This window comes from Anomalospiza imberbis, chromosome 21 (genome assembly GCF_031753505.1).
Source record: "Anomalospiza imberbis isolate Cuckoo-Finch-1a 21T00152 chromosome 21, ASM3175350v1, whole genome shotgun sequence".
Lineage (NCBI taxonomy): Eukaryota > Metazoa > Chordata > Aves > Passeriformes > Viduidae > Anomalospiza > Anomalospiza imberbis.
In genome coordinates, this window is record NC_089701.1 from 9,524,349 (window position 1) to 9,538,014 (window position 13,666).

Below are 13,666 nucleotides of genomic sequence, written 5' to 3' on the forward strand. Positions count from 1 at the left end.
TCTCCCGAGCATGACTTAGCACTCAGTGCTCAAGTCCCAGGAAACAAGAGCTGATGGGGGGAAAAAAGGAAGGAGGTTTAGGTTGGTTATCAGGACAAGGCTCTTTCCTCAGAGGCTGGCTGGGTACTGAACAGGTCCCCGCACACTCCAGCTGAGGCAGAAGCAAAAGCAGAAGTGGAACAGAAACAGTGACACAAGTGAGCCATGAAGAAGAGGCCTGCCAGCCTGGAGAAGAGAAGCTCTGGGTAACCCAAATGCAACGTTTCCAGTGCCTGAAGGGAGCCCTCAAGGAAGATGGAGAGACTCTTTACAGGGACCTGGAGTGAGAGGACACAGGGAATGGCTCCCAGTGCCAGAGGGCAGGGATGGATGGGATATTGGGAAGGAATTGTTCCCTGGCAGGGTGGGCAGGCCCTGGCACAGGGTGCCCAGAGCAGCTGTGGCTGCCCCTGGATCCCTGGCAGTGCCCAAGGCCAGGTGGGGCAGGGCTTGGAGCCTGGAACAGTGGAAGGTGTCCCTGCACATGGCAGGGGCTGGGACTGGATGATCTGAAAGTCCCTTCCAACCCAGGAAATTTCTACAATTCTATTTTTTCACCAACTGAATCTCACTCCACCTACACTCAACCCCTACTGTCACTGAGGAACTTCACAGTCTTGCTCCTTGTAACTGGCTCCAGGACTCACTTTGAGCTACTCCTCTGGAGAAAGGTGGGAGGAAAGGGGAGAGACTGGTTCAATCTCTGGCTCTCTTTGTGAAAGCCCACTTGAGAAGAGGCTGCTGACTGCTGCTTGGGTTGGTGACAGCACTGGACACCTCTGATAGTGGAGCATATCTTACCATGTGCCACAAGAGCTGGAACCTCAAACAGGAACTGGCTTCAGTGGACCTCATCTCCTCTGACTCTTCCTCCTCATCTTGTCCAGAGACCCCGAGGGGCAGACCAAGGCCAAAGGAAGCCATGATCAGCCTCAAGAGCCCACACCACCTGCTCAGCCATACCAGGGCTCCACAGTCACTGAGCAGAGTTTAAAAGCACAGGATGCTAAGCTTAAAAATATGCATTTTCTTCCTTTTTTTTTAAATGTACAGTCAGATTTTAAGTGGATCTACAAGAAGACACTCAGCTATCTTTAAGAAAAGTAAACCTTGCAATGCATTGCATACAGTTTTCTAACCAGCCAGAGCCAGTGAGTTGGGTGAACTGCAGCGTTTCCTGAAGAAGCTTCAGAGGTTTTGTTTTTGTTTCCACCTCATGGTCAGAAACACTCAGCAGGCAGCACAGGCTCAGCTCCTCTCCCCTCAGTCGTGCCCTGCAGCCACAGCTCAGCGTGAGGCTGGAGTGGGCACGGTGGGCAGGGGCAGCTCCATGGAGGGAGTCTCAGTCACTTCAGCTGGGCTGGGCTTGCGGAGCTCCAGTTTCTCACTGAGTTGGTTGTAAAGCTCCTTGACAGCTTCCCCACTCTGCAGGACAGGGAAACAGGACAGTCACACTCCATTCCAGCCAAAACACCAAGTGTGCCATCACTCTGTGTGCTTAACACAAACCAACAGAGGAGGAAGCCACAAGGTAATTAGGCCACAGCTTGGTACACTTGGAAAGCAGAGCTCGTGTTCCATTAAACAACGCCTGGAAAGGCAGCTGCTTTCATTTGCAATCAGTATTCCCTTTCCCCTGCTTCCCTTCCTACCTGCTTGCTGGGCTCCAAAGCTTTCTGGAGAGACTCCAGTTTGGCTGGGGCCACTTTGTGATGCAGATGCAGCAGCAGCCTGAGCACATGTCTGTGCACATTCTCCTTCCTGGAAGAGCCATTTGAAAGCACAGTAACCAAGACAAAAAAACACCATCTTGAGAATAGGGAAGCCACAGCAACAGCACCAGAATAATTCACCCCACCACAGACTTTGTTAAAAATTTCCAAAACCCCTGAGAACTGGAGCTTCTGGAAGGGGCTAACTTAGTGTAAGCACTAACACTGCCTTAGACCTTCAAGGATTCAAGGAATTGTTCAACAGGAGGGGATTACCTGCACAACCATGAGAAGGAAAGGGGAGATTTTAAGCACAGTGTGTGGAGGAGGTAGCAGCACATGCTGCTATGCTCCAGCAGTAATTTCAGCCACTTGCAGGGAAGCTTTCTGGAGGCTGAACTTGTCTGCAGGCCACCAGCTAAACCAGAGTGACTGACCAGAGGTAACAACAGATTTTTGCACACTGCTGATACTGCAAAGAGCTGAAGTTAACTCTACATAGGCCAGAGCTCCTGCAAAACCTGAAGGATATTCTCCTTTGCAACTCCACCTTAGGAATTATGAATAGCAGTTTAAATAATAATTCATAGACAAGACATAACCATTTTGCTGATAAAGACTTCATCCCAAAATATAGATCTCCCCTTAAAGGAAAACAGCATCAGGTTTGTATTTCCACTGCTTGTGAAGAATTTGTTGAACTACTAAACTATTGTTCAAAGCAGTAAAACTCTGCCAGGCATTCTGAAAACTCCCTCTTTCCAGTGAGAAAAATCTGCTTTACCTGGAGCAGGCAGTGAGGAAGAAGCCATCAAAGAGACTGGTGCAGAACTCCTCGAGTGCAAACTCATCACTGAGCAGGGTGAGGTTACCAGTGAGCAGGTGCAGGAAAATGTCACTGAAGGCCAAGTCACTGAATGTCTCAACTGCAAAATATGGAAAGGAAAGAGACAGATGTGCCAGAACCTGTCCACACAGCTTCTGTTCCTGCTGAAAACCCTGCAGTGAGGTTTCATCATAGAATGGTTTGGGTTGGAAAGGACTTTAAAACTCATCTAGTGCTACCCCCTGCCATGGCAGGGACACCTTCCACTGTCCCAGGTCACTCCCAGCCCTGTCCAGCCTGGCCTTGGGCACTGCCAGGGATCCAGGGGCAGCCACAGCTGCTCTGGGCACCCTGTGCCAGGGCCTCCCCTCTCTCACAGGAAAGGATTTCTTCCCAGTACCTCATCTAAGCCTACTTCCTTTCAGTCATTTTTTTCTCATTTCCTTTGGTAACAGGCAGCCCAGGCAGATGCCTTTGATCTTTCAGACACAAAAGATTAGGAGCAGATTGCTCCAGAGCTCTCCTGCAACTCATCCCAGAGGAGTCAGTGAACAAGATAATACTGGTAAAAAAAATATGGTTGTGTTCAGTCCTATTTTGTTACCAGTTTTTCCACCAAGCAAAGCCAAGTCCCAGCAACTTCTGGCCACCTGCAATCACTGTGGGCAGCAGCAGAATTGGGGCACCTGCTCTGTTACCCTTCAGATTAATTCCAAATGGTTCTCAACTGATCTCATTGTTAATGGAGGCCTTGATGTAAGGAACCACTGCCCTCAGCCACTGTCCCTAAACTCTCACATCAGCACAAAATTGCAGAACCCAAACACTCCTGCAAGGACTCACAACTAAGTCACCAGAAGAGCCATTACATCCCTGGCTCTGACATCCCTGGCACTCCAGGTCTAGTGGCTTCCTGGGTGTCCAGTACAAGGCAAACAGCCATAGAACAGAAGATGAGACAAAAACTTACCAAGTGCTGGCAGCAGCCTCAGAAAAGCATTCTTGTTCCTCTGTTTGGTGATGTGAAGGATGTAATACAGCCCAATCTCACAAGCTATTCTGTTCTCCTGCAGGAACCTGTTATGGCACAAGCAAAGTTTATTTATCAATAAAGCTATTTTTTTTTAAATTTTAAGAGGTTTTAAGTACTTTTGAGATAGTTATCAAGCAAGTACAGCAGTGGCTAACCTCAAACCCACTGAAGAGCAGTTATTCAGTGAGTGAGCAGATGGATCATCCCTATGTTCACTACCACACTCCAGAAAAACTGAACCTTCAGCCAACAGCTGGATTCAACTGTCAACATTTATAATGTATTCATGATAAAAGTGCTGTTCAAAATGGGCTTTAGAAGAAGCCCAAATACTCAAAAATTATACAAAAATCAGTAATGTTTTAGTCTCCCAAAAGTCAAAGATCAACACTGTGATAGAGGAGAGCACAGCTACCAGGACCCAATATCCCAGATTCTGGCACACAGACAAGATTGTGCTAGAAATCAGTGGAAAATCTGAACACAGCAGAGCACATAGAGGCTTCAATTATCTTTCTGATGTCCTTGGAGTGACAGGTTATGAACAGAGAGAGTGTGGGTGTCAAAAATGCCAACTTTATGATTTACAATAGTGCTCTTCAACATGGGCACTCATCCAGCTGCACCTAAGTATCACCCAAAACTCAGCATTCACTGCCTGGGAAGCTGAACAGAAACACCAAATACTCTCAGATTCAATGAGAGAATGAGAGAATAGGAAATATTACTTTATGTAGATACATTTTATTTGAGGGAGCACAAGGGAAACCTGTTTTGTTAAAAGGAAAGTTCAAACTTGATTAATTAGCACTGAATCTTATCCCAGGAAGCCTTGCCTTTACCACAGGCAGTTTTCCCCTGCCAGGTCTGGCTGGCTCCTTGCTGCTTTGGTGCCAGAGCCTGCAGCGGGTGGGGCCAGGCACCTACTTGGTGAAAGCCTCGGGAATGGTGCTGGGGTAGGGGATTGGTCCCTTCTCCTCCGAGGGCAGCTTCTGATCCACAGTGAAGGTGTGGTCATCCACCACAAAGGACATCAGCAGGGGCAGGAACCTGGTGATCAGCTCAGCTTCCTTGGAGGGAGGGAAGGACAGAGGGAAGAGAACAAAGCCATCATCAGTCACTTCTTGCCACCTGATCGTCCTCAAGTGCTGTGACAACAGCAAGGCAGTGTGAGGAGCCTCATCCTACACTGAGGAAAACCAGCTTACAGACATCCAGTTCCAGTGTGAATTCCTGAATAATTCACTTCCACACGTTCCATGGTAATTAGGAAAACTCTGCTTCATCTCACTACAGAAACACTGCTGCTCAAACCCTTTCTCTGGACAATTGTGTAGCATTTCTTCTGAGAGGCCCTTCCCAGCACTGCTGCAGGCATGGCATGTGTTCAGGATGACATCAAACTGCTGATATCAACAATCACTGACTCCCAGCATGGCCCAGGCTTATTTGTGGTAACACAACCACAAATAAATCAGATTTTAAAGACTGATTCAGAGACTCCCTTTGGAAAGAAACTGAGCATTTTCCCTTATAGGTTCATGAGAGAGCACAAATCATAGCACTACCTTCAGAATTACTGGTCACTCTTACTGCTACAGTCCCAGTGTTATGCACACCTTCCCTGGGTGAATTTAAACATCCTAGCAGCCAGGAGATGGATGCATTTTGGAGACTCCAAATGTGCCCCTAGGTGTTTATAAAACATTTACTGCTTTATAGATCAGAACAGAAACAGCAAATTCCTCCTGAGGAACAGCCCTGCTGTGCAACACCAGAGTTGGCCCTCCTGCCCTCAGCTGAACTACACCAGGGATTCCTGTAACACTGGGAAAGGATTTCCAAAGCATGGAAAGATTACAGTTTAATGTGGCACTACACTAAACTGCTGTAACAGAGAGCCGGGAGGGGAAAAAACCTTTTTCTTGTCAATGAAAAACTTCTGAACTGCTACCAGAGTTTGAGACCAGTCCTGGAAATCCTGCTTTCCTCATGCAAGAGGTGTTCTACAAGCCCATTAGTTGTGTGCAAGACTCCAGGAAAAATGAGAGAGCAATGAGCAACCAGTGGAGCATTTAACAGAGGTACAGGCTGATTTTAGAAGAGTAAAGACCAGGCACCCATGGAAATAAAAAGGTGGGTAATGGAAGTTCACAGCATGTCCAGAACAGCTGCTCTGTGACCACTGTTTTTCCCCCAAGAAAGCTCTGATGAGACATTTGGAGAACAAATGTTTAATCAGGAATGCAATAAAATAATAAACAAGTCTAAATTTGATTAATTGTGTTAAATTCTTAACATCAAAAGGGCTCACCATTTTTGGTTCCTTGAAGACTTGGCTGTCAATCATGTCCCAGGCCCCCTGTCCCAAAGACAGCATCCTAAGGAGCAGCAGCAGATCCGGGCTTTCCTCCAATTTTAAGGGGAGAAGGAAAACAGCTATTTTGATATTCACATGAGATATTTCTTTGGAAGAAGTGGTTTATATTCAAAGCTGCTCTGGATTAGCAGTTTTGTCCAAGACTGCTAAAGGCACTCAGTTCAAGTTAATTGAAAACTGATCCTCAAATGGGCATCAAATAACTGCCACACCTCAGGGTTTGTGGGGGTTTGTAAATTTATAATGCACCAGGAAGTCTGCAGCCACCTGAGCACATCTTTTTAAAATGTGTCCAGCCCAATTAGTGCACTAGAATATAATGTGTGAGAGGACAAACCAAGTCATCTCAGCAGAAGAAAGGTGGAGAAAGGGTGTGTAAGAATGGATTGTTTGTGTCCTGAAACCCAAACGACTTTCAGTCTTAAACTGTCACAAGGAAGTTGCTCCATGCAACAAGAACATTTAACAACTCAGGGATAAAACAGCAAGTGGCTCCCATTGTTCAGACACCTGTCAGGGTGCCCTTCTTCAACCCTTCAGCACCTCCTGCAGACTCCACCTGCAGGAACGGAGTTTTATCTCAGCCACCGGACCAGAACTGTGCGAGCAAACTCATGGCATTCACCGTGGCAGGAGAAAGGTGCTGCTGTCAGACAAACTGATGGAGGGACAAAGCAGGGAGGCACAGATTCTACAGATTATTCTGTATTTGCACAGCTGCCAGGCAGAATGAGCCATGCAAAGTTTGCAGAGTTCCAAAATGCCCACCATGTCCAAAGAGCTCCTGCAGAGCTCTGCAGCAGGTGCTGCAAATGGACAGGAATCATGTTTCCCTTGTTCCAACTGCCACATTTGGGAACTTAATGAGACTTGGATGGTGCCAGTCCTTCCCTGATGGCTGTCAGTCAGCCTAGAGCACAATTCAAGTTAGCTACACAAGCTGCAATGCTTACCCTGGGTAAGGTGTCCTGGCCAACCAGGTCTTGCAGGTGCCTTATGGTGCTCAAGGCTAAGGTGTTAATGGCAAAGGGATCACACAGGATCATTGATAAGTCCCTGAGAAGAAGTAAAAACCAAACACTTGTCATACATAACCAACAACCCTATTGTACAGGTCCAAACCCAGCTGTGTGCACCTGACGAATCTTGTCCTGCCTTGTAAAGAAATAACATTCATGGTGGTTTTGATGTGAAAGAACACAAATAACAATTGCTGAAAGTCTTCTGCACTGAGATCAAGCACAAAATCTCCCACAGCCAGTTGAAGGTCTACTGGGAGACAGCCCACAGGCAGTCAGGCTCTGGTGGCCCCAGCTCTTCAAGCTGGCAGGTTTTGACCATCTCCAGAGTGCTGAGGACTGAAAGGTCTCAGAGGCTTTTGAAAAACAACAAGTAAAAGTGAATTCTTAAATAGTTTAAAATATCAATGGACAAAATCTGAAAGTACCAGCTAAATAAAATACTGTGAGGGCAACCTTCCAGAAATATAAGTGTACCAGATCAGAGCAGGGTTGTCATTTGAAGCTAATGAAGCACTTTAACTGACAAACATCACCAGCCCATTTTCTCTGGATTTAAAGGCAGACAAACATTCATCCTAAGTTATTCTGACTCCTTAAGAAAGGCTCCTGAATTTTGTTATGAGGCCCCAGGGGAGACTCAAGAGTGGCAAGTGAAGCAGTGCAAGCTCTGCCACGAGGAGGTGCTTGGCTGTGCCCCAGTACACTGAGGGATGTTTGGGATGTGACTGCACAGAGGGGCTGCTGGAGGTTTGCTGGCTTTAGGGAAGAATTAACTCCTACAGCACCTGTCAGGTGTTGTGAGTGCTAGGAAGCCATTTTCAGTTTCCCAATAAACAGCCCAAGTGCCTTACCCCAACACTTGTTCTTGTCCTTTCTTCACCCCATCCAGGAATCCTTGCAATTCCCGAGCTCTCTTGTTGTCCACGAACTTCTCCCGAATGCAGGCGTCAAGGCACCAGGTGAACTGTCATCAGATGGAGGGAGCTTTATGAACTCATGAAACCAGCAATAAAACACATGATGTCAGAGAAAACAGGCTCAGAATGACCTCAAAATATCTGCAATTGAGGTGCTTCATTAACGCACCTAGGCATAGTACCACACTGGTGAACAACAGAGGTCAGAAAGGCCAACATTCCAAAAGGAGGTTAGGAATGCCCAGGGAAGTTAACCTGGGGTCACTTTCTCCACTTCCAGGGAAGGCATTGCCTGGCAATTAAGGAGCATGCATTTATTAAATCCACCACTGTCCTGCACACCTGTGGATTTATACAAGTAGGAGACTGAGAAAGAAGCAGCATCACCTAGAAATAAAAATGTGGTTTATTTTGGCCATTGCAATAGAACTCCCACTCTCTAAATAAAGGAATATTGACAGTGGAGGTGTTCCTGCTTTAGAGCTGTATTACTGAACTATTTTTAAGCAGAATACATGTCAAACCTAAAAACTACTTCAGAGAAAAGGCCTTGTTCTAGGTCAGAGTGATGCTACCATGAACAAGGGGCCAGTAACAAGATCCTGCTGTGATATTGCCACATCTGTTACTTCCTAATATTTGAATAGTTTCATGTTTTCTTATAATTCAATATCCAAAGTATTTACTGTTACACACAGAGTTTACTGACAGATGGAGCATATCTGAAACTGGGAGGGAAGCCTGGAGCAAGAACCTGGGGCCAGCTAATATTTTTTATTATTTCTGCAGCATCTACATAGATGTCAGATTAGACATCGCTTTTAACACTGCCGAAGTACCCTAAACTTGAATGATTCATGGGTTATGAGATGAAAGCAAACTGCTGTTTAACCAAGATGGAGTTTTCACCCAAAGGTCCAAGGAATGTAAGATGACATTTAGGTTTAAGGTCTGAACTCTCTTTACAGAAAGGACTCATCTTCTCTGGGCTTTCTGCAGAAAATTGTCCCTAAGTACGCCCATCTGTCCCATATGATTGGTACCTTGTGACAGGGATCAACAGTGCAGATGTCACTGATCTCCAGGTCGTGCAGTGACATCAGGAGCTCTGCCCTCAGCGTGCAGTAATGGACGTTCCTGGTGCGCAGGAACAAGGTCCTGAGGAACTGCAGCACCATGTCGTAGAGCTTCACGTTCTTCCCGATCATCTGCGTCAGCTTCTGCACCACCTGAGCTCAGAGGGGAACATGTGGGCTCAGCACCAAGAGATGCTCTCACTCTACACACCCACACAAATGTAAATTAATTATGTTACCTGATTCACCAAGACTGAAGCGTCTGCAGGGACATGAGGTCCTGAAAAGGAACTGTTTACCCCAGGATTTCCAAGAGCATTTGTTCAAGAGAGGTTCACTAAATTTTCAACAGCCATAACCTGGATTTGTCCCAGCCCACTAGTTTCTTTCTTCTACCCTTCTGATTCTCCCTACATCCCCTCAAGGGGAGTGACCAAGTGGAGGTGTGGTGCTGAGTGTCCAGCTGGGGTTAAAGCACAACTCTGCAGTGCAAACCTGGAGTAAATTGCACCAGGGCACTTACAGCAAATGATTCTGAAAGCAAAACAGGCCAAAAACAACCCCTCATGTAACAGATGTGCTGCCCTCTCTGAAATTAAAGCTTTATACTGCCTTAATTTAATTCAACTTTTCCAGATGCCAATTCACTACAACTTTCTACATACTTTTTTTTTTAAAGAAGCAACTTCAGTTGAGCTACATCTACTAAAAAAGGTCCCAAGAAAGCCAATTTAATATATCAGCATACTCAAATTGATGTGATAAGAGATGTTCAGCCTTCAGAACAGCTAAAGTGTATTAAAACTAGACTGACCAACAGAGAAAAAAAATCTGCCCTTTCCTTTTTTGAAGTGCATAAACAGCTTAGAACATTGATCATTTATTACACAACAACTAAAATAATTCCCGCTGCTTTCATCAAGATGTGTAGGAGAAAATGGCCTGGTGTTTCTTGCAAAGAGTTTGTTCAGCTAAACAACTTCAGCAGTGAAGGTGGGCAGAAGAAAACAGCCCAGGTTATGTGATGGTTGACTGAAAGCTGATAAATTCCCCTCACCAGCACATTGAGAGGGCTTCCTTGTCCTTACCTCTCCTTGGCGTCTCGTTTTAGGAGATGGACTGAAGAAATTTTGCAAGAAGGAAATGTCATTGCTGAAGAGAATGTTCTCCTTCTCCAGGATGTATTGCTTCAGCAAGGGTGACACCTCATCCCCAAAGAGAGCCTGGTTGTCCTGCCAGATCTGCCTCTTCACCTCCACAGCACAGGCCTTGTACAGGTCCTTATCAGCCATCACCAGCTTCAGCTTCTTCTCAGGGACCTGCAATCCACAGAGCAGTTACAGTGAGCAGCACCTCACCTCCCTGCCTGTCCATGTAACCATCTAAATCATGGAATCACAGAACCTCCTGAGCTGGAATGGACCCACCAGGATCACCCAGCCCAGCTCCTGGCCCTGCCCAGACCCCCACCAACCCCACCCTGGGCATCCCTGGCAGCGCTGGCCCAACGCTCCTGGAGCTCTGGCAGCCTCGGGGCCGTGCCCATTCCCTGGGGAGCCTGGGCAGTGCCAGCACCCTCTGGGGGAAGAACCTTTCCTGCTCTCCAGCCTGACCTGCCCTGGCCCAGCTCCAGCCGTTCCCTGGCTCCTGTCCCTGTCCCAGAGCAGAGATGGGAGCTGCCCCTCGGGAGGAGCTGCAGCCCCCGGGGAGCTCTGCCCTCAGCCTGCTCCAGCTGAACAATCCCAATGCCCTCAGCTGCTCCTCACGGGCCAACCCAGACCCTTCCCCCTCCTTTTAACATTTTCCAACAGCTCTAGATGTTTTTTCATCTTGTGCCCAAACAGCCCCAGGACTCAAGATGAGGCTGTCCCAGCACAGAGCAGAGCAGGACAATCCTCTCCATGCCCTGATCCCCATCTCAGGCAGTCTGGGCATTCACCTGGTGTATCAGCAGACCAGCCCTAAGAGACTTCTTCAACAACCAAATCACACACCCTCGATTCTTTCAAAGAAGAAAAAAGGTCTACTTTAAATCTCCAGTGCTGAGATTTGAGGTGATGTTTCCAAACTCAGTAATTTACTGAAGTTCCAGCAGTGTTTTGAGTCCATTACCTTGAGTGCAACATGATGCTTTTAGTAAGGACACTCCTAGAGATTTTTGTTTTGCAGATCTGATTCTCCCTCCTGCCTACTTTTAATTGCACTCTTCAAGTCTTACCTTCCACTTGTCACAGCAAAACAGCTGTGGAAAAATTCACCTATCAGCAAACTTGACTTTTTAGGAAGCTGCATAGATTGAAGAAAATAGGGAAATAGTCTTGTCTGATTACGAAAATGTGAAATGCTTTTTGAATTAGTCCACTGAGCTATCAGCAGATACAAGAATGTACTGAACCTTCAGTCAGTCCCTGACACTGAACAACACACTTGAAGAAGGTGCAGAAGGAGCAGAGCCCACCTGCCAGAGGCACACCAGAGATGTCACACCAGTGACAAACCACGTCACACCAGGCCAACCAGTGCAGTGGTCCCACCTTGGGCAAGTGCTTCATGACACACATGACCACGGGCTGTATCGAGGGCATCTTGACCAGGGAAAAGCTCTTCTCTAGGAGATCTTCCAGTTTCTTGTATCTGAAATAGTGGAAAAACACGAGACTAGGTACCATGCAGCAGTAAAGGAACAAAACGGCCACCTCAAAGCCACTGGAACTGACCCTGAGGAACCCAACTCTCCTTTAGAGAAGTCACCCAGCCACTGCATTTTCGCACACATCACCCAGCTCACTCCAAGGAACCAAGGAGACTGCTGACAAACCTCTCCTCGACCTTCCCCTCCAAAGCGATGGCAGAGACTCTCTCCAGCAGCTTCTCCCGCAGCTCATCGAACACGGACTGGTGGAACTCGAGCCGGGGGGTGCCGTGCAGGTCCAGGAAGGGCAGGGCATACTGCAGCGAGGGCAGCAGCACCCCGTTCTCCGTCTGCAACACAACCCGCGGAGGGAACTGACAACGGCACTCGGGATAACAAAGCCAGGAGAAACCCAGACAGCACTGGGGGCCGTCCCGTGCTCCCTGTCCCGCACCGCCCGGCCCCACACGGCACCTCCGCGGCGCCCAACGCACCTGGAACTGCTCGATGGCCTTCAGCGGCTCCGTGCAGTTCGTGAGGGTCTCCTTGAGATCCTCGCCGTTGGCCACTCCCAGCTCCTGCAGCCCCGCGTACATGTCGGCCTGGCCGGGTCCGCGGGGCCGCTCCCGGTCCCAGTCCCGGTCCCGGTCCCGCTCCCACTCCCACTCCCGGTCCCGCTCCCGCTCCCGGTCCCGGTCCCGCCTCAGCTCCCGCCCCGGCTCCGCGCGGTCCGCCCCGACCCGCCCCCGCCGCGCGCGGCCCCCGCGCCGCAGCACCAAGGTTCCGCCGCACCAAGGTTCCGCGGCGGCTGCCCCGGCTGTCCCCGGGCTCCCCGCGGCCACCGCGGCCCGAGGAGCTCGGTGCGGCTCGGCTGAGCGCCAGGCGGGGCGGATGGGGCTCAAGGAGCCTTTGGACAGCGCTGCGAGGCACATGGAATCACGGAATGACAGAATGGTTCGGGTTGGAAGGGGCCACAGAGGGTCATCTGGTCCCACCTTCCTCTCCAAGCAGGGTCATCCCGAGCAGGGTCATCCCGGAGCACACGGCACAGGATTGTGTCCAGACGGTTCTGGAATATCTCCAGTGAGGGAGACTCCAGTCCCTCTCTGGGCTGCCTGCTCTGTGCTTGGTCACCCACACAGAAAAGAAATCCTTCCCCATGTTCAGGTGGAACTTCCTGGGTGTCAGCGGCTGCCTCTTGTCCGCTGCAGGGCACCAGCAGAGTCTGCTCCATGCTCTGACACCACCCTTTAGATACTCATACAGTATGAGGTCCCCTCTGGGCTGTCTCTTCTCCAGGCTGAACAGGCCCAGCTCCCTCAGCCTTTCCTCGCAAGAGAAATGTTCCAGAGCCTTGACCAACTTAGCAGCTCTCCACAGGACCTGCTCCAGGAGCTTCCACATGGTGGGACTCTTGGGGGTGTCCTATGCAGGGCCAGGGGTTGGACTTGATTCTTGTGGGTCACTTCCAGCTCAGGAGATTCTGAGATTCCATGTTTCTATGCAGCAAAGCTTGGGGTTCCTGGGGGTGTCTGAGGCTTCCTCATGGGCAGACAGCAATGAAAAGAGGAAACGTCACCAAAAACAGAGAAGTGGCCTTTCTCTATTCCTGGTTTGACCTTCAGACCCATGACCAGTCTGTGGACACAAGCAATCAGCCAAATGCCTCAGTGCGAGCAGCCATGGAGTTTTCTTCACAATTTCCATTTGCAGGGATGAGACTTTGTGGCACTGTCAGGAGAAAGCAGGCGTGTGTTTCATGAAGCCTGAGCCTTGGTTATTTTCCACAGGGAGGCTGTCAGGGAGCCCTCAGAAATAAAGTCAAGTCTCATGCCCTCAGAAATAAATCCAGTGACACGCAGTTTCCCCAACTTCTAATTTGAAAGCTCACACTGCCAGACATGGAATACCAAAGGGATGAGTTTTGCCTGCCTTCTGCTTATTACCCAGCTGAGTTAACCCCACATTTGTGTTTACCTCAACCCCGCTGCCTGGGGCAGTTTCGAGGTTGCAGCGGTGCCGTTGCACA

At 48.8% G+C, this 13,666-nt stretch overlaps 1 protein-coding gene and 1 long non-coding RNA gene across 2 annotated transcripts in view; one reads left to right on the forward strand and one right to left on the reverse strand.

Moving 5' to 3' along the window:
* LOC137486353 (uncharacterized) overlaps positions 1–13,666 on the forward strand; it is a 417,767-nt gene that overhangs the window by 271,548 nt on the left and 132,553 nt on the right. The gene's annotated exons all lie outside the window — the stretch shown is intronic.
* On the reverse strand, positions 1,047–12,339 carry NELFB (negative elongation factor complex member B). Its single transcript, XM_068211506.1, has 13 exons — positions 12,132–12,339; positions 11,824–11,987; positions 11,540–11,639; positions 10,094–10,324; positions 8,973–9,158; positions 7,864–7,976; positions 6,944–7,046; positions 5,925–6,020; positions 4,538–4,680; positions 3,548–3,654; positions 2,536–2,677; positions 1,692–1,800; positions 1,047–1,464 (listed from the first exon to the last, which is right to left on the reverse strand). The coding sequence occupies exons 1-13, from the start codon at positions 12,231–12,233 to the stop codon at positions 1,327–1,329; spliced, it is 1,734 nt and encodes a 577-aa protein (XP_068067607.1). The 5' UTR covers positions 12,234–12,339; the 3' UTR covers positions 1,047–1,326.

What these genes read in the sequence shown, in the direction of transcription:
- NELFB (XM_068211506.1), bottom strand. Translation starts at nt 12,233, where the DNA reads ATGTACGCGGGGCTGCAGGAGCTGGGAGTGGCCAACGGCGAGGATCTC. An exon ending in GCCAGGACACCTTACCCAGG is followed by an intron (nt 6,021 to 6,943) that starts GTAAGCATTGCA and finishes TTAAAATTGGAG; the next exon opens with GAAAGCCCGGATCTGCTGCT. An exon ending in ATTCCCGAGGCTTTCACCAA is followed by an intron (nt 3,655 to 4,537) that starts GTAGGTGCCTGG and finishes GTGCCATAACAG; the next exon opens with GTTCCTGCAGGAGAACAGAA.